This window comes from Peromyscus maniculatus, chromosome 3 (assembly GCF_049852395.1).
Source record: "Peromyscus maniculatus bairdii isolate BWxNUB_F1_BW_parent chromosome 3, HU_Pman_BW_mat_3.1, whole genome shotgun sequence".
Lineage (NCBI taxonomy): Eukaryota > Metazoa > Chordata > Mammalia > Rodentia > Cricetidae > Peromyscus > Peromyscus maniculatus.
In genome coordinates, this window is record NC_134854.1 from 13,389,550 (window position 1) to 13,416,645 (window position 27,096).

The following is a 27,096-nucleotide window of genomic DNA, read 5'->3' on the forward strand; positions in this document are numbered from 1 at the left end:
GAGAATAATGGGGCGGGGGGTGTGGGGTGTGTTGGGGGGGCGGTACTGCTCTAGTTTGCATTGTGAACCTGGGAAAATTGAGTCTAAAAATGAATCAGACTAAAGTCTCATGCAATAGACAACTTTATTCAGAGCATCAGACAATTTATACTCTGAGGATTAAGAAGTGTCACATCAGTTAAGTGTACAATCACAAGGGCAGGCTACATGTGGCAGATAATCCACACATGGCTAAAGCATGTTTTTCCATAGGGACATAAAAGCACATAACAATAGCAACTTGCAATGAGTAATCTAAAGCAAACTCCTATCTGCTAGACCTGGGAGTGGCACAGAAGCACATTCCAAGAACAAGTCTGTTTTTGAAAAAACTGAGGTCACAAGATTCTTGTTTTGCTTAGAGTTTTCTCAAAAGTTCTCAGAATTCCCCTCGCCGTGACTCCATTCTTGGACTGTGTTCTGAGAGAGGCGTGTGAAAATGATTTTATATATAGATTTTTTTAAAAAAAAAAAGAAGACAATCTTCCTCTGTTGCCAACTAGCCTGAACTCTTGGGCTCAAGCTTTTCTTCTCCTTAGCCCCTGAGCAGCAGAGTCCACAGGAGCAACCCACCCTTGGCTGTGGCGGAAAAACTACAAACACAAAGCTGGTCCTATCATTATACATGCCAGCCCCAAATCCTTTGTCAGGCTTCCTGTTTCTGTGAAGTCCCCCAAATAAAATCTTAGAAGGATGTACTTTCTCACCACCCTTTATTTTTGTAGTCTCACTTGTATCCACAATCGCCAACGTCCCTTCCTAGGAATAGCCAGGTATATTCTCTTCTCTTTCTTCCCTGGCTTACACTTGCAGACACATGCTCACGTGCTTCTTGCTCTTCCTAGGGTAGTTTACCCCCAGAATATCTGGCTGATTCCCATACATCCAAACGTAAACAGCTCATCTTTAGAACATTTACCCCATTTCTCTCTGCTCACAGGGCTTTTTGATATCCATCAAACACAGACCACACTGAGCTGGCATCTATGTATACTTATCTTGATTTCAAACACCCTAGCCCCCATTTCAGAATAATACACTCTGGGGAAAGAACGGTGTCTAAAATGAACACTTTCAGGATTTTCCAGCATAAAAGCTAGTGCATGTTAACTCAATAAAAGATAATACAACACATGATAGAATCTATGTCTACTTATCTTCATTTCAAACACCCTCACCTCTGTTTCAGAAACCTCAACTCTGGGAGGAAGAACTATGTTTCTAATGTACACAGTCAGGGTGTTGCAGAATTAGTTAGTGTATGCTTAATCAAAGGTAATACAACACAGGGATGTTGCTGGAGGGCTTCTCTCCAGGTCCCACCAAGCCCCGCAGTCCCACAATCCATGTATAAAATAATCACTCAGATGCTTATATTACTTATAAACTGTATGGCCATGGCAGGCTTCTTGCTAACTGTTCTTATATCTTAAATTAACCCATTTCTATAAATCTATACCTTGCCACGTTGCTTGTGGCTTACCGATGTCTTTACATGCTGCTTGTCCTGGCGGTGGCTGCAGTGTCTCCCTCCCCTTCTTCCTGTTTTCCCAATTCTCCTCTCTCCTTGTCCCACCTATACTTCCTGTCTGGTCACTGGCCATCAGTGTTTTATTTATATAGAGCGATATCCACAGCACAGGGATACATGGTGGAATCTATGTCTACTTATCTTCATTTCAAACACCCTCACCTCCATTTCAGAATGATGCACTCTGTGGAGGAAGACTATGTTTCTAATATACACAGTCAGGGTTTTGCCACATAAAAGTTAGTGCATGCTTCCTCAATCAAAGATAATACATCACAGGGATACATGGTAGATCTCCATGTTCCCTTGCTGAAATGTACTGTGATTGTCTCAGTGTTGCTCTGCTAACCATTGAAAGCTTGCATAGGATAGGCTAAGATTCACTTATTTTACCACATTCTTTAGCATTTATAATTGGAGAACATGATTTTAATAATTTTCAATAGTCTACTGGATTTGACAATTATTAAAATTTATATTTTCTGAATTATTTAATGATTTGTGTACCATGCAATTGAAGAAAAATGAAATGGTAAGCCATTGGTCAAGCTCTTCTGCACTACTCCTGTTTCCCTATTCATACCATTTACCAATAAAGACAAGTTGCCGGAGATACCAAAGTCAAATGCTTCCCTGGACCTCCAGACCCACCTTTAGTATTCTTTGCAAGTTCTGTTTCCCTCCCTGAAGCTTTCCCTAAAATGAGTTAATGATAGCCATCCTTTAGAATCCATGATGCATTTGTTCTGTATGTTGTATATATTACATTAAACCTTTATTTTTTACAAGTTATTTATCGACTTTTTTGGTCACCAGCCTTGCTGCTCCCACCCCTTATGACCTACCATCAAATCTATCACCCACACTCTAAACTTATCGAAATGAAGTTTGTCTTTTTATCATTGCAAGCACTAACAAACCTAATCTGCCCTGTAAGGAATCCCAGTATTTATTTACTTTGATATTTAATTTAGTTCCTTAAAAAATCTTAAAGAAGTACAACAACCTTGCTAAATAAGTCTCCATGTTGACGAGTACAAGATCAAAACTGATACTAATGCTCTTCAATAACATTACATACTGAGAGTTTTCCATTTATAGACAAATGTTTATAGACCTCTCTTTTCCTGATAACAATTATATATTAGTATTTTCTCTTTTTCTATTATGTATTCAAAAGACAGTTGGCAATACATGGTAGTTTTTAGATAACATTACCACAGCAGAAGCCAAATTTCACATTTCATGCAAGCAGGAAGGCTGTGTCAAACAAAAGCGAAGAGAAGCTACCAAGGGCCAAAGTCCTAGACCAAAGGTCTCTGAAATGAATGGTCTTAAATTGCACTCCACTGCTTGCCTTCAGTCACAATGAATGGATTTCCAAAGAGCTACTTTCTTGGTTCATCTGCTGTTGTGCTGGACTCTCACCCAGGTACTATGACTCTCTGAGCCAATGTCTAGGCATAATTAACATACAAAAAAACACCAAAATTCACCTTTGAAATATCTTGTTTGTACACGTCCTTGGGTCACTCAATAACAGTTCTCTTATGGAAGCAGGACCTTTAGTGATGGTGCCAGCACTCAAACAATGTTTATTATTTATATGTAAGCTAGGATATGCTTTTTCAAGTAACCACAAATGAAGAGATCTCTTTAAGCATTTAGCTTTTAGGAAGAGCCAAAAATAAACCAATGCTGGGTCCTGTGAGGAAGGGGAACAGAAACAGAAGGAACACCACTTGGTGAGTTATTTGCCAATTGAGGAAGAGCACAGAGCTCATTCCTTATCTACAGATGATGACACTTAGACTCGGATATGGTAAGTTACTTAGAGCAGTACGTTTACACAGAATGACTGAATGAATGGAATGTCACAGTAATGCAATTTTTCTCTAATTTATAAACCATGCTAGCTGATTAATACACATGTTTGCTATATTTCTTGTTTGGGTTCCTGGTTGAGGACACAGTCCGTCATCATGACAGGGAAGTGTGCGGCATGGTGGGAGTATGAGGCAAGTCTTCACTATTAGTCTATAGTCAAGAAGCAGAAAGATGAAATCTGGTAGTAAGCTTGCATTCTCCTTTTTCCTTTTCATTCAGTCCAGGATGCCAGCCCATGGGATGACAATGAAAACATTCAGAGTGTGTCTTTCTTTCACCGTTAAATCTCTCTGGAAACACCCTCACAAACACGCCTGTTGCTATTGGTTAAAATAATCTAGTCCCAGCTCTAGTCAACAAAGAGGACTAACCATAACACCACATTATATGATATATTCTTTTACAGCTAAGAAAATTATGCCAACAATATTAAGAAATGATATGGTATAATGAAATGAGCAAGGCATAGAGATGCACACCTGCTATATTAGAACTCAGGAGACCAAGTCTGGAGGATCAGTAAGTTCCAAGCCATAACAGGCTAAAGAGGTGACCTGTCATTAAAAAACAAACAAAAGAAATCTGTATCTTACCTGCATCCCCAAGAAACAACCATTTTGCACACCACCTTTCATGTGTATAAAGTTAATTAAACCATGTTAGAACATTCACATTAGTTTTTTTTTTATCCTTTTTATTTTCAAGTATGTCATGGATAACTTAACTCAAACACTATTCCAGGCCATGTATTTCCATTTCCTATTGCTTCTTCAAAAGCTATTTCTTTAACAATGTCAGAGATGTTACCATCGTGCCATTATTGACAACACTATAATAAGAAAAGCAGACAATTCTCACTAAATGTAAAAAAAAAAAAGTCAGACATATGGTTTGAGCCTTTTGATCCAGCCTAGAAATTATCTTTTAAATATTACTTTTTAGGTTATAATTCAATAGATGCAAATGTGTGCATAAGCATCTGTCTAAACAGTCTGTCCAACTTGTTTTCTCCCAAAGTGGAAGGTAATTGAGGGGACTACAAATGACTGAATCAGAAACACTACCAGTCTGGATTTAGAAATGGAAGTCTGAATTTCTAGGTGTAGAAAGAGAGGTTTTTATCCAGAGAGAAGATAAGAATCTCTTATTAGAAGAAAGGACCAGAATGAATCTTTGTGTACTTTTATAATACGCAGTTTGTAAGAGGGGTCAAAAAACACTCAACACAGAAGTGAAGCAAGAATCCTCACATGCTCTTGAACTGTCACTTTTAAGATTGTTCTTATTGTTTCCATAATTGAAATAAGCAATAGTTGTCCAATGATCTCTAATTTTTTATTGTGAGAGGTCAACAGTAATGATAGCTGTCCAGAAATACTATTAATGTGGTCATTGTTACAATACTATGCCCCATGCTTTCTTTCCTAGGTGCTGTTGCTAAGGGACAGGAGTTTATGATTAAGGAAGGCTGTATCCTGTAATGAAAAGATCCCTAGAGGGAGAGGCAAGGAGTCAAAACTTTCAAAAAGCATTACTACGATGTGTCTATGTCTTTGTGTTGCTATTTACTCATCCTGGTTCTGACTACACTGCAAATAGGCTGCAAGCCAATGGCATCCTACAAGTTGCTATAAACTTTATTTTATTAAAGGAAACTATAAATAAATTGAAATACTCTAGCCACAACAGGAAGTCTCCTGTCAGGCCCATAGCACAAAGATGACTGTTTAAAAGAACAATGGAAAGTGAAGAAGGCTTCAACAAACAGCTCGCTTAGAAATGGACAGGAAAAGAAATCGGGCAGAGGTAAGTACTTGAGAGATGATGTGATTTAAAGAAAACTAATAGGAACCAGCCATGTCAGGTATTCATGCTGCATACCCATTAGTGCTGTTGAGGTTCCCATAGTTCTAACATAATGACCCTTCCGGGACTCCATACCTCAGTGTTCTGGCTCCTCATTTGTGAGTGCTAGTATGCCTTTGGGGTCTTTACCTTAAACTGGAAACAGTACCCTCAAGTGGGACTCCCAGTTGGGATTGTGTTCCTAAAATTGGGACTGCAAGAAGCACAATAATGGAGAATACAGGAGCCTTATGTGGTTATTGCACTAAACGCATACAGTTGTACTATGTGACTGAAGGCTGGCTGTGCTTAAAAGAGGGTTCAATTTTTATTTTATTATCCATTAAATTGATTGCGTCTGCCTCATAGCAATAAACAAGGCTCTCTAGTTGTCAATTTGTGGGCAGTCTCGTGAAGCCCAGTCTGGCCTCTAACTTCTTACGAGCCTAGCCTTGAACTCTGATGCTCTGTCTCCTCCTCAGGTTAGCGATGGCTTTGAAGGCAGAGCTCTCTCCACTTCTTTTTTTGTAGAAAAAAAAATTAAGAAAACATTATTTTCTTTGGTGCTAATATTGGAAATTCTTATTAATTATTTGATAGAAAAAATTTGCTTCTTGGTTAATCAAAAAATTTTTAAAGTCCATTACTTAATATTCTTATTTTATTTTAAATATGTTTTCATTGAAATATAATTACAACACTTTCCCACTCTCTTTCTTCCCTTCAAGCTTTCCCAACTATTCTCTCTCTCAAATCCATTCATTACTCTTTTTTTGAATAATAATTGTTGCATATGTATTTATATGTATCTGCATACATATGTATGTATTCATGTATGCACTAATATATACAAATGCAGTATCCTGAATGAATCCACTTTTGTTGGTGGTGTATGCATGCTTTCAAGGCTGACCTATCCACAGTGGACAACCAATAAAGGGGCCCATTCTCCACACACCTTGCTTAGCATCCTTGTTGTCCGACCCACCCCAGCAGTCTGAGCTCCTTTCATATCTTTGGTGCTTGCTCTGGACAGTTTTCTCCCAAATGATATATTGTGGAAAGTTATTAGATCATAAGGGTTTATCCCCCGTGAATTTAATTAGCAACCTTATGTGAAAAGCAAATACAGTGTTGCTTTCACTTCCCTCTAGTTCCTCTCTGTTTCTTCCATTCTCTTCTCTTCTTCACCTACCCTGCCTCCACTTCTCTTCTCTCTGCCATGTAAGAATACCCACAAGAAGGTCTCTCCAAACCTGGAAGAGAGCTCTCAACAGACAACAGATTGGCTGGCATGTTGATCAATTTCTAGGCTAGAGAACTATAAGAAATAAACTTCCATTGTTTAAGCCGCCCAATCTATAGTATTCTGTTATAGCAGCCAAAACTGAATAATACATCCCTGTCTAAGAACATTCAGAAGTTTGCTCCACCCAACTGTTCTGACTGCACCATGCCAACACATATGCACACACATGAACACATGCATACTTTTTTTCTCCTGTGTGACAATAACCATACCTAACCTTTATTGAGCACTTACCATCTGCAATGTTATTGTTGAATTTTTTTATAAATAAAATTGTCTCTTGTAATTTCAACACAAACTCATCAGTTAGTCACTATTACTTTACCTACTTAATACCCACCAAAAACTAAAAAAGAGGATCTAATTTTCCTAATATCACAAAGCTAGTAACCAGTAGAAAAAGAGTCCAAGCCACACCCCAGGAATCTTTCTCACAGGATCAGCCTAAAGAAAGGGAAAGAAATCCATGCCACTTCTACTATCCAGCTGAGCCATTTTCTATTTTTTTTTCCTTTATCTGGTCCAGACCCACTCAATGTTAATTCACTTGCTGCTCAATCCTCTCTCCCAGTATTCATGCATTCTGCTCTTCATTAATTTAGCTGTGTTAAAGAACTAATGGTAGAGATACCATGATTTTAAACACATCAAAAACCAAGCTTTCCAGGTACTTACTGCATGGAGGTTGAAAATGACAGCCATAGCTACTACAAAGCATGGTACATTTATGCCACAAAAAGTACATGAGCACTTCTGAAGTACTGATTAGCAAGTGGTTATAAAAAGGTGAATAAAATCAGTTTCTTCATTTTTCTATTACAAGGAACAAGTAACCTAAAAGTCGTTCAGATGGGCTTTATCTAATTAATTTCTTTATGGGCTTTCTCATGTAGTTTACTCTGTTGATTACCTTCTTGGAGCATTATTTCTTTTTGTCTTTTTTAGAACAACATTCTCTTATTCATTTATATAATGAATATCTACTAAGAAACTGTGCAGTGCCAGATAAGCACACACTTGGGCAAGACTGATATTAAACAAACAGATAAACACATATTAGTTGGTGATAGTGTTGCTAATAAAACAATATGACTAAACAGAAAGGGATTGGTGAGCAGTGATAGTGTTTTACAGAGAATGCTCAGGGAGGGCATCTGATTAGGAGATACATAAGCAGACATATAACGGAAGTAAAGATCTGAGTTACATCGTCTGCTGAAGGATGAGTATGCACAAGTACCCCAATCTCCTTTTCTTACACTGTCTCCCTTGTAGATAATTTCTCATTATCACCTCTCTGATAGCATAGTCCTAAGGGTCCACTATGAGCAGACAACACATAGCCAACCCTGGCTCTCCAAGTTCAAGTTTTATACTAGCTGCTATTTATAGATTATCTCATGTGACTGGGTGATTGTTAATTCATGCTCAATTGCTAAAATTAAACTCATCTGTCAACACCGAACGTCTTTTTTGATTTCCTCATGTGGGTGTGTGTGACCATCAATCTCCTAGCTAACCAACCTTGAACTTATTCTAATCCCATATCCAGGCTATGATTCTGACCTACATTGATCCTTTCTCTCTATAAGTTCTTTCCATTGGTTCCTTGTTCTATCATTGTAGTAGAGCTTATGCCTGGACATCTGTTCATAAGCTCCAACATTTTAAAATGGTAAAAGTCTCTGGCTTTGATCTAGCAAGGGGGAAAGGGTGAGCCCTAAGTCAGTGCATCGTGACTGCATCGATCTACACCCAGGCTCTATAGGATGCCTTGTGAGCTGCCAGGTTAAACAAAAGATGAACAGAAAGTGGTGTCAGCCCCTAGCTCCAGTCTCACTTCACACACAGCTCCTCTACTCCCACTTGCTTTTTTATCGGATTTCTAAGCATAATAAATATAAATAAAAAATGTGCAGCCACCTAAAAAAATTCAAAACCATGACAGTGAAGCCTGTCAGGTCCTTCTTCCTTCAAAATTAAAGCCCTGTGAACTAAAGAAATATAATTATGAAAATAATACTAGAGAGAATTACTAGTTTAGGCTTCTGCTTATATGCATCTTTAGTAGATTCTGGCTCTGGCAAGCTGAAGGTTTGAAATGAATTTGGCTTAACAATGAAAAGTCAGTTCAGGCTTCAGGTTTTCCAGAAGGTAATAGGAATCTTATGAGTTCAGGGTCTCAGAAAGGAAATCAAAAATTGTCTCTAAAACAACACCTCCCGAAGTTAGAGGACCTCACCTTTTTCCCAAACTGAAGCCATCATGTTAATGAGCTTTCCACAGCCCATATATATTTAAAAAGAGAATTTGTGAATAGGGGGAGTTTCTAGGCTCCTTTATCCCATGAAATTTGATTATTATTATTTTTACTTATATTTTATCCAACTTTTCAAAAGTAAATAAGTAATGGTGTTTATTTACTTTTGAAAAGCAGCCAGTGTGGGCTTCTTGGTGCGGAAAGTGCACTACATCAGACTGAGTTGTGGTTACTCAGGTCTATAGATAATCAGCTGCTGAGAGAGTGATACAGGAAGAAGGTCTCAAAGCCAGCAGGCTAGCTGAAACCTCACCTATGGCTCAAGTCTTGGCAACTGATTTTTTTTTCTTTAACTCTGTTCACCTGCTTGACTTTGATGCACCTAATTAACTCTAAGACAATAGAAATTTGTTTCTAGAAGCCTCATTATTCTCATATGTGCACTTGATGGTATAGAGCTGTCTTGAACATTGGGAATATTGAAATGATCCATGTTAGATGGTTACCAACAACCGTACTGATGAAGCCAATGAAAAGTTTTTAAGAGTGGGTTCATGACTCTGAAAAGTCTCTTGATGGCCAAATCAGAGGTATTGACTTTTTAAAGGCAAAAATCACAAAGGCCATGATGTACATCAAAGTTAGATGAGGTCAGAGTAACCTTGAGATGTTCTTTCCTGGAAGCTTATAATAATCATTTTAGACATAGCATGCCAGTTATGTTTTATTATATCTTTTCTAGTTATTTTAGTTTACTTTAATTATTTTGGTTAATACATCTGAATCATAGTTGAGTCCATGGAAATCTCAAATGTATTGTCAAGGCTGACATGACCATTGTGGGGAGAAGGGAGTGAACTGTGTAAGCAACACAAAATGAGTAAGAACAGGATGGCATTAACTTAGTCATTGCAATATGAATTAAGATGAGTTATGCATGTTGTAAAAGCCATGCTAACCCAGGAGGTGGTGGCGCACACCTTTAATGCCAGCACTCTGGAGGCAGAGGCTGGTGGATCTCTGTGAGTTCGAGGTCAACCTGGGCTACAGAGTGAGTTCCAGGAAAGGTGCAAAGCTACACAGAGATACCCTGTCAAGAAAAAAAAAAAAAAAAAAAAAAAAAACCAGAAAACAAGGGAAAAAAGCCATGCTAAATTTTGAAGACTTAATGAAAAAAAATCTCTAATACTTTTGTATTAATTATAAATTGACATGCTAACACTTTGGATGTTTAAATAAAATATATTATTAAAATTGGTTTTACCTGTTTATTCTAATTTTTTTTATTTTAGCTGTTAGAAAAGTTTAAATTACACGTATGCTTCACTTTGAGTACCCAGGGTCATTACTGGTTGACTATCAAGTCAATATGGCTTACTTGAAGTACATAAGATGTAGTTGGGGAAAAAAACAAACTCGAATCAGGTTTCTCCAGATAAATAATTCACAAAGGAAACTTTTTCTATTGTCTTTGAAAACTTCTGTGAGCATCAGCTAAAATGGGTTTTCTCATAATAAAATGGAATTATGAAAAGAACAAAACATGTTACATTAAAAACAATCCTTAACTACAGATGTTCCTGAATGCTAATAAGTCCACTAGAATCTGAACATATTGTAAGTACAAGCGTGCGTACAGTTGACATAACAATAGCAACACCGTACATCGTTGAGTGTTTGTTCTTGGCTCTCATGCTCAATGACTGATGCAGCTGTGTCTCTGGTGCTTCCCAGCGTGTCCGGAGAGATGCCCAGGAAAAGACCACACTTCAAAGTATGATTTCCAATGAATGCACAGATCTTTCCCACAATTTACAAATGAATGACAAGTCAAACCAACGTAAGTTACACTCTTATGTACTCACTACTCATCCCTCTCAACTAGTTTTTTATTATAATGAATGGAGAATGATAATCATAAGGTTAGAATACAATGAAATGGTGCATTTAAAATTAATTTACAAGTCACAAAATTAGGCAATTAACAAGTGTCAATAACAACATAAAGTCAGACCAGAATAAACATGAGTTCAATTTTCCCACCTCTTAACCCTGAACATGAGTAGGCATGTCTGTTGGTACATGTTTCTTTTTATCCCATTATAAACTGTGCTCAAAGTGAAGGTTTAGAAAAATGTCAAAGCAGCTCATGTTAATGCCAGCCTCACTCTTAAACCTATGTCTGTTCACTCACTAAGCATTTAGCTTGGGTTCTCAACATTCTGAACACCACATAGTTCTAGTGTTAACTTAGAACACTCTATAAAGTATTTAGAAATATCTGGATATACTATAAGAAAAAGAATTTAGCCATGATATCTAGTATAAGTACTGAGTAAAAATAGGCTATTGTTTTAATTTAAAAGTTGGTTTTATTTTAAAACGGCTGAAGATTATGAGAAATGGGTGGAAAAGAAAGTAATTTAGTTAGTTTGTATTAATTAATTTTTTTTGCATTTATTTTACATCCTAACTACAGTTTCCCTTCCCTCCTGTCCTCCTGTTCTCTCTCCCCCACTTCCCTTATTCCCCTTCCCATCCACTCCTCTTCCATCTCTATTCAGAAAGGGCCAGGCCTCCCATGGGCTTGAAGAAAGCATGGCACATCAAGTTGAGGCAGAAGCAAGCTCCTTCCTTTACATCAAGCTTGGGTGAGGCAACATGGGGATTAGGTTCCCAAAAGCCTGTGACAGGCACAGGCCCTGGTCCCACTGCTAGGAGCTCCACAAACAGACTAAGCTACACAACTGTCACACACATGCAAAGGGCCTAGGTTGGTCCTATGCAGTCTCCCTAGTTGTCTGGTCAGTGTTTGTGAGCTCCCATGAGCCCAGTTCAGCTGTCTCTGTGGGTTCACCTGTCATGACCTTGAGTCCTTAGGCTCATACAATCTCTCCTTCCTCTCTTCAAGCTCAGCTCAGTGCTTGGCTGTGGATCTCTGCATCTGCTTCCATCAGTTACTGATGACAATTAGGATAGTCACCAATTGATTACAGGGAATGGCCAGTTCAGGCACCCTCTCTACCCTTGTAAAACACTAATGACATCATATGTTGGAGAGGATGTGGAGTAAGGGAAGACTCCTCCACTGCTGGTAAGAGTGCAAACTTGTACAACCACTTTGGAAATAGATATGGAGGTTTCTGAGAAAGTTAGGAATCAATCTACCTCAGGAACCAGCTATAACAATCTTGGTAATATACTCAAAGGATGCTTAATCATACCATGAGGATATTTTCTCAACTTTGTTCATAGCAGCTTATAATCATAACCTGGAAATTGTCTAGATGCCCCTCAACCAAAGAATGGATAAAGAAAATGTGGTACATTTATTCAATAGAGTACTACTCGGCTGCTTCAAACAATGGCATCATGAAATTCGCAGGCAAATGGATGAAACTAGAAAAAAATCATCCTCAGTAAGGTAACCCAGACCCAGAAAGACAAACATGGTATGTACTCACTTAGAAGTGGATATTAGGTGTAAAGTAAAGGATAACCAGGCTACAATCCACAGCCCCAGAGAGGCTAGGTAACTAGGAGGACCCAAAGAGGGACATGGATTTCTCTGGGAAGGGGAAATAGAAGGGATCACCTGGATAAACTAGGGTCAGGGGCTGGGAGGGTATGGAGGGTATGGAAAGATACCGGATCAGATTGGATAGTTTGGGGGCAGGACAGAGGGGGAGCGTAAGTAATTTAATTCTTAATTTTGATGAATCTAAAAAATGGAAACATTGAATCATTTATGGCACTAATCATTTCTTAGTGACTACCTACCATATGGCAGGCACTATTCTATGCAGCGAGGAAATAAAGACAATCAGCACAGCGATCTTACTCTTGGGAACTAGACTGTATCAAAATTTTTCAAAAAACAACTTAAATGCCCAGCATGTGTATTCTTACATACATTTGAGGGTGATCATGTGATGCATCCTTATAGGTTGATATTTTATAAAACATCATTTTGAATATACCTTTGTGATAAAACACTCAATCCATCTATCCATCAAATGCCAACTTATCCGTGTTCTTTTGCAGTACAGTAATAAGACTCATCATGAAACCCTAGCAAGCACCTCTCACCTATGTGGTGCCAGATGGCAGGAAAACCAAACCATTTATAGAGTGGATTATAGGCAGGCTACACACAAAAGTGCTGTCTCTGCGGGATTCCTGGTCTCTCAACCAAGTGCCAAGGATTTATGTTCTTAATTCCCATTAGAATTTACAGGAATTAACAGTGCATGAATGTGAAGAAACACATCCTTAACTGGAAACTAAAGTCTCATGCTCCAAGATTTTGCTTGAATTTTACAGGTATTTTTCATAAGAGTGCTATATAATAAAACTTAAATTGCAAGCATGGAGCAGATTAGGCAATTTGATAATTTGGTTTAAAGGCAACTGAGCATTGTAAAACCTTAACAAACAAATGCTTCCTGGACTAAGTCAATATGTGAACAAGTCTCTAAACGAAGCACTAGTCAATGTTTTGGGTGCAAAAGAAGACATTGTGTTTAGAGGGCTTTCTATAATGCTAAGCTATATAATGCTATATATATATATATATGTTGCTCGAATTCTAAATTGGTCTTGTAATTAAAAACCCAGAGCCAGAATATTGGGGTAAATGCTGGATGATCAGAGAGACAAAGGGACAAGCCACATCCACCACCTCTTACCTCATCAGCGCCTCAGCCTGAAAAGGCTTTCTAGCCGAAAGGTCTCTAGCCAAAAGGAGTTCCTCATCTGAAAAGCCTTTAGTTCCTGTCTCCTCATGCCTTATAGATCTTACTCCACCCAGCCATCACTTCCTGGGGTTAAAAGCCTGTGTGCTTCCCAGTACTGGGATTAAATGTGTGTACCACCACTGCCTGGCTCTGTTTTCTCTCCCAGACTAAGTCAATCTCATGTAGTCCACGATGGCTTTGAACTGGCAGAGACCCCGACGGCTCTCTGCCTCCTGAGTGCTAGGATTAAAGATGAGTGCCACCACTGTCTAGCCTCTATGTTTAATCTAGTGACTTGTTCTGTTCTCTGGATCTTCAGGTAAATTTTATTAGGGTACACAATATATTACCACACATACACCTACATCTAATGCAGTATATTCTTGGATTAGTGAATGCCTAGTTGAAAGGAAATTTTATATGCTTGGGGTTGTTTTTAGTTCAATAATCTGTTACCTACTATAAATAAAATGGAAGAGCCCAATGTTCCCTCAAAAATAATATGCTTATTACAGCAAATTGGTCCTTACAAAGACCCATGTCTGTATACCAGGGGAACAAAATGACAGTGGTCCTGGATCTATACTACACAATTCCACAGTTACTGGAGAAAATACCACCTAACCAGAACAGCCAGAATGTCCACATTCAGAAATCTCACAGGAGTACAAACTGTTTACCTGGATTTCTTACATTAATCCAGTGCTCTAGCTGTCCTAGATAACTGTTCAGATATCTATTTTCAAACTAGTTCGGAAATTGAGACAAGCAGAGCTCTGTTCTACTGTCGTAGTTGACATTGAAATATATGAAGTCCATAGTAAAATACACACACACACACACACACACACACAAATACACACACACACACACTTGGCGTAGGATCATTCCCACCTCCATCTTTTTTCATTTTACACCTTTTGTTGAAATGTTCTTTTATCACATAGTATATCCTGATTACAGTTTCCCCTCCCTCTACGCTTCCCAATTCCTCCCTACCTCTCCTTCCATCCAGATCCACACCCTTTCTGTCCCTATAGAAACAAACATGCTTCTAAAAGATAAAAACAAAATGTAACAAAACAATAAGATAAAACAAAAACCATCACATTGAAGTTGGACAAGGCAAACCCACAGAAGGAAAAGAGTCCAAGAGAAGGGCTAAGAAGAATAAGAGATACACTCATCCACACACTTGGGAATTTCATACTAAATATTAAACTGAAAGCTATAAAATATATGCAGATGCTCTGCCCACCTCCCTCTTCTAAGCCTGGTTCAGTGACCCACCCCTCTACAGCACAGACATCAAAGAAACAATGACTAACTGTAGAAGTACAGATTCTAGAGTTCATGAACACAACACATATTGCATTTCAAATCTGTACACAGAAGGCACATATTTTTTCATAATTTTCATGCATGTAACAAAATTCCTTAAACCCCATGGGAATGATTAACAACCCTTTGGCTACAGCCATGCCAGAAAACAGCTGTTGTAAATCACATACCAGCTGCCAATACAGGATGCTGTGATTCTAGACTAGATAAAGGAAAAGGCAATCCCAAATAATACTGTGCAGGGAAATTATGTACCACACTTTTAGTCATTAGGGCCTTTACAAAGTGACCTGCTGCCCTGTTTTTGGTTGGGAACACTGTTCTACACTCCCTTGTTACAGAGATTATAAACTATCATTTGCCTTGGCCTTTTTTCAAACTAAGATGACTTAAAGTGTAATTTGCCTGGCAGCTTTTTAATACTATATTTAATTAATAAAATGAATCAGCATTATTTTATATAAGAGTTTTTGTTTGGCACTAATTTATGCCTGGTAAAGAAAGGAAAATACTTTCAAAAAGGAAAACAAAACACAAGAAAATATTATCCTGCCATTTACCTGAGAGTCACATCATCCTTATAAAGTCTTTATCCAAGTAGCTAAATAAGCAATTTCTATTTTAACCTCTTTTCCTTCTCATCCTGTGGATAATTATGAGAAATTCAGCAACAAAACCATATAAGAAGTTATTATTAAAAGGAAGCCATTACAAAGTTAAGTTAGCAAAGTTTGTCTACGGAGAAAAAGCAAATCATGAACTGGGCAGTGCTCAGAACCAGAGGAATTTCAGTAAAATCTGCAGTAGGTACGCTATTTTATTTATAGACAGAAAAAATAAAAAGAAGCATGGCAAGCACATTTTTTGACTGCCTGTGGATCAGGCACTTGCATGGTGTATTGGGGCATTTACCTATTTGGATGTGGTCTGAGCAGTTGGCAGCCTGCGATTGGCTGGATCTCAGCTTCTGACCTTGTGTGAGACTTGGCATCTCCTTATAATAATATAGGCTTAGGTTTGCTTACATATTAAGGCAGGTTGCAGTTCGCTGTACTACAGAGATAGCATCATGTCACATTTAGTTAAACCGTGATGATCATTTAAATGTTTTATATTATCAAGCTTTTCACTTCTGTGCTGATTTATCAGATTGGATTTTTTATGTCTTCATTTGTTTGCTTGCTTTTTTTGATTCACTGTTATTAAAAGGTTAACGATCATATACATAAAGGCAGAGTGAGACTATAAATATATATTTTTATAAAGACTATAAATATATTTATATTTTAAAGACTATATATATATACATATGTATTTCTGTATTTGATCACCAGTTTAGTGATTAAACAACAAAGTGTCTGCTCTTGTCTTATAATCTACATGAGACATTAGAAAATGGAATGAAATTACTAAGTTCTAATGCAAATAAGAAATCATGTAGATGCTTATGTAATAATGTTAAAAAGCAAACTGAACTCCAAATCCAGAGTGAATCCTTGGCTAAGACAACTGTCTATCCAAAATACAAATAAGTATCCCAATTCCATTCAATTAAAAAAATGTGCAGCCTCTTTGGAGCTTATGTTGCTATCCATTTCCTCCTTCCATATCCCTATGTACAGGACCTGAAAGCATCTTTTGTGTAGCAGGTTCATAAGCATCCATTCAACAAATGTGTACCACTTGCCTTCCCTGGGCCAGGTTCTTTTTGGGCACTGGGGAAGCAAAATGCCAACACATCAGAGTTTATAATTCCAGTGAAGCCTTGAGTGTTTGATGAATGAATGAAATTATGTGCCCCTGAGACTTAGTCTCAATAAAGTCATTTTTGATGCAAAATTAAGTAGATAATGTTATTGAAATTAAATACAACCAATATTATAATATTTATAAATGGCTCTCATACATTTTCAATCCAAAAGAGAAAACTGACCTTGTGTTATGAAGTTATAATTCTATAAACAGAAAATATAAATTTCAAAAATTTAAGAGAAATATAAAAGAAAGGGTAATCAGAAAATCAGAATGCAGATCTGGGCAGTCAGTATGGAGTTCTTATATCTGAAGGCAATATTCTTTGCTTTCAGAACATTTTAATTATGCCTATTTGTCAAAAGCTAAACACCACAGAAGCTCAAGCAATCATCACCTGCTTACATTATCAGTGAACTAGTACTCATAATAATGTCCTTAATGTACTACAAGATTGAAGTAACCTCTGAAAAATGAAACCCAAAAGTCCTTATACTTCTAGAGATTTTAAATCTACATTGCATTTTTATTCCCTCAGAATTTGTAATCCATCTAAGATGTGTACGACTCTCCAATAACTTGGCTATTAAACTGGCTTCTCATTCCTTAGTCATTTTACCAACATGTGGGTTCCTCTTCCTGACTTTCTTCTAGGCACCTCTCTCTCTCTCTCTCTCTCTCTCTCTCTCTCTCTCTCTCTCTCTCTCTCTCTCTCTCCTCTTCTCTTCTATTCTTTTCTCTTTCTCCATTTTTGTTTTCCTAGATAAGATTAACTGCATCTAAAACAGGAGGTGGGGTTGAAATATATAAATTAATGGGACACTTTTGAGTATAATAGAACAAGGGCTTTTTCTTTTTCTTTTTTTTTCTTTCTTTTTCTTTTTTTTTTTTTTCTTTCGAGACAGGGTTTCTCTGTGTAGCTTTGCGCCTTTCCTGGAACTCACTTGGTAACCCAGGCTGACCTCGAACTCACAGAGATCAGCCTGGCTCTGCCTCTTGAGTGCTGGGATTAAAGTCGTGTGCCACCACCGCCCGGCGGGCTTTTTCTTTAAGCTCTGAAGTTGTCCCAAGCATTAGTAAGGAACTTGGAACTTTCGTTTCCTCTTCTCAGTCACATAATTTAAATAATGTACAGTTTAAAAGTTTTAAAGACTTCTTGAAGAAGAAGACATGCTGTATTCATTTAAATAACCACCACTTTGTTCATAAAGTACCAGCAGAATTCATTAAAACCGATGTCACCAAGACAGTGCTGTGATTAACAGTACAATCATTTCTGAGTCTAACCTTAGATGCCTTTAAGACTGTGTCCTTGCCTGTCAATACATGTAAACTTGTCTCTCATAAGTTGCTAATCTTACTACCAGACCCAATGGTGTCTTCTCATTCACCATTGGTCTAAAGTTTAGAGTCACAATTTGTGTGGATGATGACCACTCCTCATTGAAAGTCTTTATCCCAAGGTACCCCTGACATAAATGTTGCTCCTGTTTTTCATTTCTTCAGCACCCCTCCCCATTTTATGAACTAAGTGGAATAAGAGATTCTCTTGACTGTTTCTAACTGGCAATGCCATCCATCGGTTTATGCTACTCTGCCATCACCCCTTGGTACTTCCTAAATTAGGCCTTCACTTTTGACCACATAAAAGACTTCAATATTTGAAATACCCACCAACATTTCACATTCCATATGTCTGAAATAACTCATTATTTTCATTATTGGATGAACTCCTTTCTATTTTTATTTTTGCCGCCCTCCATGAACAGTTCTTTGGCCTTACAGTTATTCAACATGAAAGTTAACTCTTACTTTTCAAACTCCTTTTGCTTCCCTCTAAGCACTGGACAAGCACTGTGGTTCCTCAGGTCTTGCCAACCTACCGCTTTGCTTCTAATCACTCCTCTTCTGGTTTTCTTGAGAATGATGCAGCTGCCTGTAAACTGCTCCCACCACATGATCGTTGGTTTTAGTCAAGATCTGTCCTTGTATCTCATAGAGAATCAGTCTGACAAATAGTTTACTAGATGAATTAAATACGAGAATAAATCTTAAAGTTTTCAGAGATGGAAATTTTCTACATAAAAGTCACAGTAAGTAAATTGCTGAGCTTTCAAAAGCCTGTGTCTTAACTGAGAAAGAAGGTGCTCCAAATTAAAAGTGAGTTATAGTAGCACTTTGGACCCTGTTTTGTGGCAGAACAGAAAGAAAAATCTGACAAATGAACCTCTTAGCGATGTGGAAAGAAATATGCCAGATTCTTAATCTTTTTAAAACCTATTAAAATTCTGAAGAAATCTCATTCCTCATTTGAGATGTTCACAATTATGGTTATTCCAAACTCCTGAGGCACAATTTTAAAATCTGATGGTCATTTTTTAGGTCTAAAGTCCACCATTTTACACTTCAAGTGTATAAGTACAATGCCCTAAAAACTTTTCACTACTTACATCACTCTGGAAAAGTTTGCTTCTTTGAAAAACATTATTAAAATATAAATGTATAATTTCTCTATCTATTAATTACTTATGACAGGTTAGCTCTTATTTCTCAATAGTCTATCAGAAAATGTTTCTATGCAAAAGGAATCAATGAGAACCTTTCTTATAAATCAAGTTCTCAGAAATCGCTAGTTCAGAACTCTAAATTTACATGTTTTCTAAAGCTTTAATGACAAGCTATAAGCAGAAAAGGTAACATTTTAAATGAACAACTAGATATCATTTTTAGAATATTTTATTGCAGCCTGTTGTTTTGTGAATTCAAATCTTGATAGACTTGCACATAAGCAATGCATAGAATAAAACCACTGCACCCATAATGAAGCTGAGCATCACAGAACAAAAACCTAAAATAGGTTAACTCCAAAAAGAAGTTAGTTTCCTTTTAAAATAAAATTGTCTATATTGAGTATAATGACCAAATTTAGCAAATCGCCCCAGTCTTCCTAAACACAAATCAATATACGAAATGTAACATGTCTAATGCTGGGAACCTTCAAAGTCCTTCAAACCCAACGATTAGGGTAGAAAACACTTCACCACATGTGCTTCGTCCTTTATTCTTAATCTGAAAATCAATTTTTCTAGGTTTGGTGATACAAGGAACCAGAAAAGGAATTAGCTGAGGTCAAGTCACCCTACAATGCGAACGTAAATCTGCAGCAATAGCCATATGTTTAAGAACTTGATGATAATGTAAACTTTGTTCATATTTTTTCATCTTTTAAACTTTGTTCAGCTGTTAAACATATATTTAAAATCCTTGTCTGTTGTTCCAAGATACAAAACCCAGTGTTTTCTCCAGTAGTGTTAATGAACTAAATTATCTCATTAGTTCTTGAGCCCCCTTTCAAGGCAAGTAAATGGCATAGTCGTCTAACAGGCGGGGGCGGGGAGGGGGGCACTGAAGCAAGTGTAACTGTACTCAATTGCAAATGAAAAATATCTCTACTATACCTGGACATTGCTATGAAAGACTATTGTATATACATATACTTTTCTATTATCTAGTTCAACCCTTGGGTCATAGTCCTGCACTTTTTGCCAGAGTGGATTATTGCTTTGTGCTCTGGCGGTGTGCCCTTCCCTTTCATTTACTTTTTAATCTGGACAGCCTAACATCTGGTCAACAGTGGGTGTTCAGCAAACTTACTTGAATCACTTATTCCATTAAGTAATTTTTAATCTTAAAAGTTCAATAAATCATCATTCTTTGAAAAATACATTAAGATATAATTTAAGAAGTAGAAAACTATATTGTAGTTTCATAAAAACAGTTTGAGATTTCATTTAAAAGTTTCCCCTCATTATATAATTTCAAGTTCTGCAGAATTGAGTTTTACAAAAACTGGGATATCTTACTTGGGTGGAAATATCTTCAAGCTACTTCCAGTATTGTTGCAGGATTGATTCTCCTCAGTAAAGGAAATGCTTAAAGCAAGTACCTTATGGATATCCAAAAGAGGGGAGAGAGAGAGAGAGAGAGAGAGAGAGAGAGAGAGAGAGAGAGAGAGAGAGAGAGAGAGAGAGAATCATTATTTTTTTAATTGGCTAAGAAAATCTCCAATCAAATCAGGGCAATTTAACATTATTTCAGCATTACTAACATTGGTCTTTGTGTAACGACTGTGACATCATGACAGTGAAGTATTCATTTTTAAGCTTTAAACATTTTACCTCTATGTGTCCAATAGAAATACAATATGTAAATTAACCTATATTATCTGTATGCTGATTGGCTTGACTTCCCCTGAATGTCACAATCTCACCACCCAGCGATGAGGTATTTTACTGCTGTCTCGAGATCAAATTATTACTGTAGAGAGGTTTTTTTTTCTGTTTCATTAACAGATTATTATAAAGCAATAAGCTTGCAGCAGGACAAGCAGACGTTTTACCTTGGGAATTAATGAAAGCGTGCCTGCTAGCTTTTAAGGGGTGGAGGAGAGTGGGTAGTTGTTTAAAATCTTACCCCACCCTCACAAAAACTCTTTGGAAATGGGAGAATCGGGACGTGGATGATTCTAGAGGCGTTCCTAATCACCAGGTGTCAGACTATGTGGTGTTTGTGGACTGGTGTAAGTTTTCGGTATTCATCATATTTCTGTTTTTTTTTTTTTAAATGTCTAATAACAAAGGAGAGGAAAGGGGGAACTCATACACACCACCGCTTTGACATCAGCAACCTATTGGTCAGCCCAGCTTGGAGGAGAAAGGAGAGGCTTGTAGCTTGGTGGGGTGGGATGTGAGGAACAGCCATGTAAAATCTCTGTTCTCCTGATCCGTTAGTCACTTTCGAGAAGGTAGAATGAGTGTAGATCGTTTTTGCACTTGTCTGAACTTAGCTTCTCCTTCCTTAAACGCAGATCTGCGTGCCTTCGCGAACAGATGACGACTAACAAAGACAGGGCTGCCCTAACCTGCTTTCCTTCTTCCCCCATTGACAAGATTTTGGACTGTGCTTAATTTTTTTTCTTTCTTTTTTCATTCTTTCTTTTTCTTTCCCCAGCTAACGTGCCAAACCAAAGACCAGCAGGGAAAATCATTTGAGAAGAATTCTGCAAGGCGCATCCAATGCTTAGCAGGACCACCCTGACAGAGAAAGGAAGACGATGTTTCGGGCAGGCGAGGGTTCGGGGCAGCTGGGGCGGAGGCGGCCGTCCGCGGCACGGTGGCTTCGTGCGCTGCCCTAGGGGAAGAGGATGGGCCTGAGGTCCGGGAAGAGCCTTCCCGAGCCCCCCACTTCCAATGCGGGGAGGGAAAAGTTCCGAAGCAGCCTCGAGGGAACAAAAGCCTGATTCGGGGCCGGCTGAACTGGACAGGACATTGAAGCAAGCCAGCCTGCTCCGGAGACGGGCAGGGGCTCCCGCTGGCTCGGCGGAGGAGGCCGGAGGAGCAACCCTTGCCGCCGCCCTCGCCACCGCGCCGCCGCCGCGGCCCCTGCGTTACTGGGGGAGACGGTGCCGCTGCGACAGGGGAGGACGCGGCTGGAGCTGAAGGAGGCTCCAACGCGCAGGCGCCGCCGAGCCCTGCCTGGATGCTCAGTCAAGGCACTCAGGAAAAAAAAATCAGCAATTTATAGAAAGAAGAAGCTATAGTCTGTCGGGATATCCAACACCAACAGGTAGGAGGATATACTCTTGGTTAAGTTTGGGGGAGGGGGTTTGCACCGTGATGAAACTGCAGGTTCACCAGGATACAGCCCTCCCAGAGGGTTTTTTTTTTTTCCTGACAATAAACTGCATAATGGAAGTACATTCAGACAATGCATCTTCTGTAAGGCTTATTGAGAGTTCGGTTTCTGGAAAGCTTTGCAAAACTGAGGAATACCAGACTGCGAACCACCGGGAATCCTTCCCTTGCAGCACAGAAGCAATCTCTCCTCATCTTCCTGTATGTAATGCATCTCTCTCTCTCTCTCTCTCTCTCTCTCTCTCTCTCTCTCTCTCTCTCTCTCTCTCTCTCTCTCTCTCTCCTCCCCCTCCCCCATCCCCGTTATAAATCCAGGGGTGGTGGATTTCAGGTTTCGTAATGTTGCATGATGTGGTCGGTATTTACCCGGGGATGCACCGGTTGGGAAATTAGCATCATCGGATGCAGTTCTGCTTGGGCTTCCATCAGCATATTCCAGGCAAGTGAGAAGTGGCAAAGGAAACTCGCTTCGTGGGAATAACAGAGGAAGCTGATTTCCCTGGTGTGGCTCCCAGGCACCCAGGAGACAATGTGCATTTTGTTTGAAAATAAAGCCACTTGTGATTTGCAACAAAGATTATCAGTGTAAATGAGAAAGGCTTAATTGCCTAAGAAATACCGGTTCATGTTATATTCATTTGAATCCAGGCAGCCAAGGTTTACAAATGGAAGTGCATTATCCCTCTGGGTGTGTTTCCCTGGCCAGTATTTACATTAACCATTTTTAATAATCATGTTGGCTGAAAAGCTACAAGATTTGCCAAAAAGGGGGGTGGGTGGGGTAGGGAGAGAAAGACAAAAGGTTAAACCACATCAAATCTTGGGACAGATTTCTATTCATTTTGAAGTCTGGTGTCGAAATCATGCCTCAAGATGAATCAACAAATACTCTCCTGCAGCATGAGCTGGGGCACTTGACTTAAAAGGTATATTTTGCAGAGGTTCTCTGGATGCAAATGAGCAGAGAAGCTTCCTTTAAAATACTGATGGTACTAAAAGAGCTCTAATAATTGTGGGTAGCCTCCTCTCTGTCTCCTATCCGTAACCTTGCAGATTCCATTGCAAAGCTAGTTACTAATTCTTGGGCTGGCATATCTTACAACTGTGGGACAATTTATTCCCTTCCCTCATGAAGATGCCCACATCTAACTAGATGGTGTCTAGAATAAGGACATCGTTAAGTTCACCTAGCTTAGGACACTAAAACAGCCAGTACCCTGACATCTCAAGCAAAGGACTGCTGGAGCAAACAGCAGTGTTTAAAATGGAAACTTTATTTGCTTCCTCATAAAGGGCCAGCTTTCTGCTTGCTTTGACATCATGGCTTGTTAACTTAAGAACTGATAGTTCTCTGTTTTCTTCTTCAGATATTCTGATGGCAAATCACACGGAAGGAAAAAGGAAGCATGAGCACAGATTGGATCAGATCTCTTTGTGGATTACATTTTCAGTAAAATGCATGGATCTAGCTTTTCCCTGTTCTTGTATCTAGATCATGAGACTTGACTGAGGCTGTTTTTTATCCTCCATCCATCTATGGCGAACTATAGCCATGCAGCTGACAACATTTTGCAAAATCTTTCGCCTCTAACAGCCTTTCTGAAACTGACTTCCTTGGGTTTCATAATAGGAGTCAGCGTGGTGGGCAACCTCCTGATCTCCATTTTGCTAGTGAAAGATAAGACCTTGCACAGAGCTCCCTACTACTTCCTGCTGGATCTGTGCTGTTCAGACATCCTCAGATCTGCCATTTGTTTTCCATTTGTATTCAACTCTGTCAAAAACGGCTCTACCTGGACTTATGGGACTCTGACTTGCAAAGTGATTGCCTTTCTGGGGGTTTTGTCCTGTTTCCACACAGCTTTCATGCTCTTCTGCATCAGCGTCACCAGATACTTAGCTATCGCCCATCACCGCTTCTATACAAAGAGGCTGACCTTTTGGACGTGTTTGGCTGTGATCTGCATGGTCTGGACTCTGTCTGTGGCCATGGCCTTCCCCCCAGTTTTAGACGTGGGCACCTACTCGTTCATTAGGGAGGAGGATCAGTGCACCTTCCAACACCGCTCGTTCAGGGCTAACGACTCCCTTGGATTTATGCTGCTCCTCGCTCTCATCCTCCTAGCCACACAGCTTGTCTACCTCAAGCTGATATTTTTTGTCCACGATCGAAGGAAAATGAAGCCAGTCCAGTTTGTAGCAGCAGTCAGCCAGAACTGGACCTTTCATGGCCCTGGAGCCAGTGGCCAGGCAGCTGCCAATTGGCTAGCGGGATTTGGAAGGGGTCCCACACCACCCACCTTGCTGGGCATCAGGCAAAATGCAAATACCACAGGCAGAAGACGGCTGTTGGTCTTAGATGAGTTCAAAATGGAGAAACGAATCAGCAGAATGTTCTATATAATGACTTTTCTCTTCCTAACCTTGTGGGGCCCCTACCTGGTGGCCTGCTATTGGAGAGTTTTTGCAAGAGGGCCTGTAGTACCAGGGGGATTTCTAACGGCCGCTGTCTGGATGAGTTTTGCCCAAGCAGGAATCAATCCCTTTGTCTGCATTTTCTCCAACAGGGAGCTGAGGCGCTGTTTCAGCACAACCCTTCTTTACTGCAGAAAATCCAGGTTACCAAGGGAACCTTACTGTGTTATATGAGGGAGCATCTGTAAATCTTTAGCCTTGTGAAACACTAACCCTCTCTGCTAAGCAATTGTGGCCTGTAGCCATGTCTTGAGAAGAAAAGCAAGGATGGGATCAGCAGTTGTAAGGATTTGGGCAACATTCTGCAGTCTTTGCAATAGTTCACCTATAATCCTATTTTCAGTCTCAGAGTGATCCTGCTGACGGCTGGCTGTCGAAGGTTTGTAATTAAGAAAGGACAGAGAACCACTGCCCTACGTTTCTTTCTGTGGTTGAACACTAGATAATGAGAGTAGCAGGTGCTAAGTGTCAGTGCTAAATGCTGTGTATATCATTACATATGAAAAAACTTAAAAACAATTAGCATTGGACATTTGAATAAATTAAGTTGACATGAGGTAAATGTGTTGATAAAAGCTAATTTTAGAAGTTTGAAGACTTTAAAACATTTCATACTATTTTTGTTTTGCAAAGACTTCACTACTGGGGGACTTAACAGTACTGTAATCCTCTAAAGATGTGCCATGAAATATTGGGGTACAACACTTTAAACACGCCTTGTAAGTTTGGGGGAGCATTCCAAAGCAGTATATCAGTTCCAATTAGAGTTTACCTTTTTGTATTAATATATTGCTATTTCTAAATGCCACTTTCCTTCCTTACCAGTGAAATTGCTAGCATTGAACTACTGTATTATGTGTTTTCTGTTCATTCAGTAAAAAAGTTTCCAGTTCGTTTCTATTTTACAAATGCTAGATATCTGTCTGGGAGGCAACATGAATGGTATCAACTGACCACAGATGAGCAGTTCTAATGATGCAGAATAAACACGTGTTGCCTTAAAGGGTTATCTAGTATCCTTCATATTCTTTAGCAGTGGAGAAAATAGTCAAGAGGCATTGAATCAGTGACTGGCCCTGGCTGTTCATCAGGAAGTGCATGGAAGAGCATTGAATACTTTTCCATTTTTCCTCACATGGTTTGGAAATTAAGGTGCACATCATTCGGATAAAGAGATTTTCTTCTGAGGTGTGCTGCCCATTCTAGGGTGTTCTAAGAAGCAGACAGTTGCTGTATGTTTATATTGTAAGTCAGCTGTCAAGTGGAACCCACAGCCTTAGGATGACACCCGGCACAATTTGTGAAGTGTTTATTCTGTGGAAGGCACAGTCTTGTTTATACTTTCTGCACATTCAGTGTATTGGTCGTTTAAATTATTTCAGTTTTAACTTGTGAAAGCTTATAATATGATTTCTGGTATTTTAGAAATACATTAGATTCTGTGAGTCTCATTCTTTAAGATACAGATGTGTGAACTTCAATATAAAGTTGCATTTGCCAAAATTTATCTGTGTAGCCTGTTAATTTTCGTGGAATAAATTTTACATTTTTGGCATATAATTTTCTTTAATATTGCAAACAAGCACAAACTAGAAAAATTAGCTTTATTATGGATTTTTTTTGTAGCTACCATATTCTGAAACTGGAAATATATGACTGACAGCATAAAGCTGACTTAATATTTCTAAAGCATTTTTGGGTAACTTTTCAAATCCACCCCTTTATTTATTCTTATATGGCAGTGGTATTTACAAACAAATACATGCCTAATTGTTTGGTTTGGAATTTTAATATAATTCTTACACTTTAGTGTCCAGTAGAATTTGAGTTCTAAATCTATTACTTGCCAAATGGTTTGCAGAAATAGTACAACAAAGCCAGAGAAAGCTGTTACTAGTTCTATTGGCTTTCTATTGTTTTGTTTCTGGAGGGATTTTTGTTTGTTTGTTTTGCATTTGTATTTGTATTTGAAAAATAAGGTTAAGAACTGAGTGAAACAGAATTTCTTATTGGTATAATACTTCTATAAACAGAATTTTTAATGTAAATAGAAAAAACAAAAAACTGAAATTTTTAATGGTCTATGCAACTCTTCAGTTTTGCTCAAGCCATGATTAGTGAGCATTCTAACCTCATTTCTACACCAAAGCTAATTTGATCTGAGACAAAGTTTAATGCACAGCAGTGAGGTGGATCTAGCAATAAAAGCTCCTTGTTCATACTAAAAC

General features: G+C 38.7%; 1 protein-coding gene across 4 annotated transcripts; it reads left to right on the forward strand.

The window, feature by feature from the left end:
• The first annotated feature begins 20,994 nt into the window (after positions 1 to 20,994).
• Gpr85 (G protein-coupled receptor 85) lies at positions 20,995 to 27,095 on the forward strand. 4 transcript variants are annotated; one of them, XM_006984258.4, is made up of 4 exons: positions 21,017 to 21,279; positions 21,711 to 22,325; positions 22,709 to 22,832; positions 23,761 to 25,424. In XM_006984258.4, exon 4 carries the CDS (start codon positions 23,930 to 23,932, stop codon positions 25,040 to 25,042), a length of 1,113 nt encoding a protein of 370 aa, XP_006984320.1. In that variant the 5' UTR covers positions 21,017 to 21,279; positions 21,711 to 22,325; positions 22,709 to 22,832; positions 23,761 to 23,929; the 3' UTR covers positions 25,043 to 25,424. The 4 variants fall into 4 exon arrangements, with proteins under 4 accessions (XP_015858244.1, XP_006984320.1, XP_042128743.1 ...); XM_016002758.3 differs by lacking the exon at positions 22,709 to 22,832 and having other exon boundaries at positions 20,995 to 21,279; XM_042272809.2 differs by lacking the exons at positions 21,017 to 21,279; positions 22,709 to 22,832 and having other exon boundaries at positions 21,493 to 22,325.
• The last annotated feature ends 1 nt before the right edge of the window (position 27,096 follows it).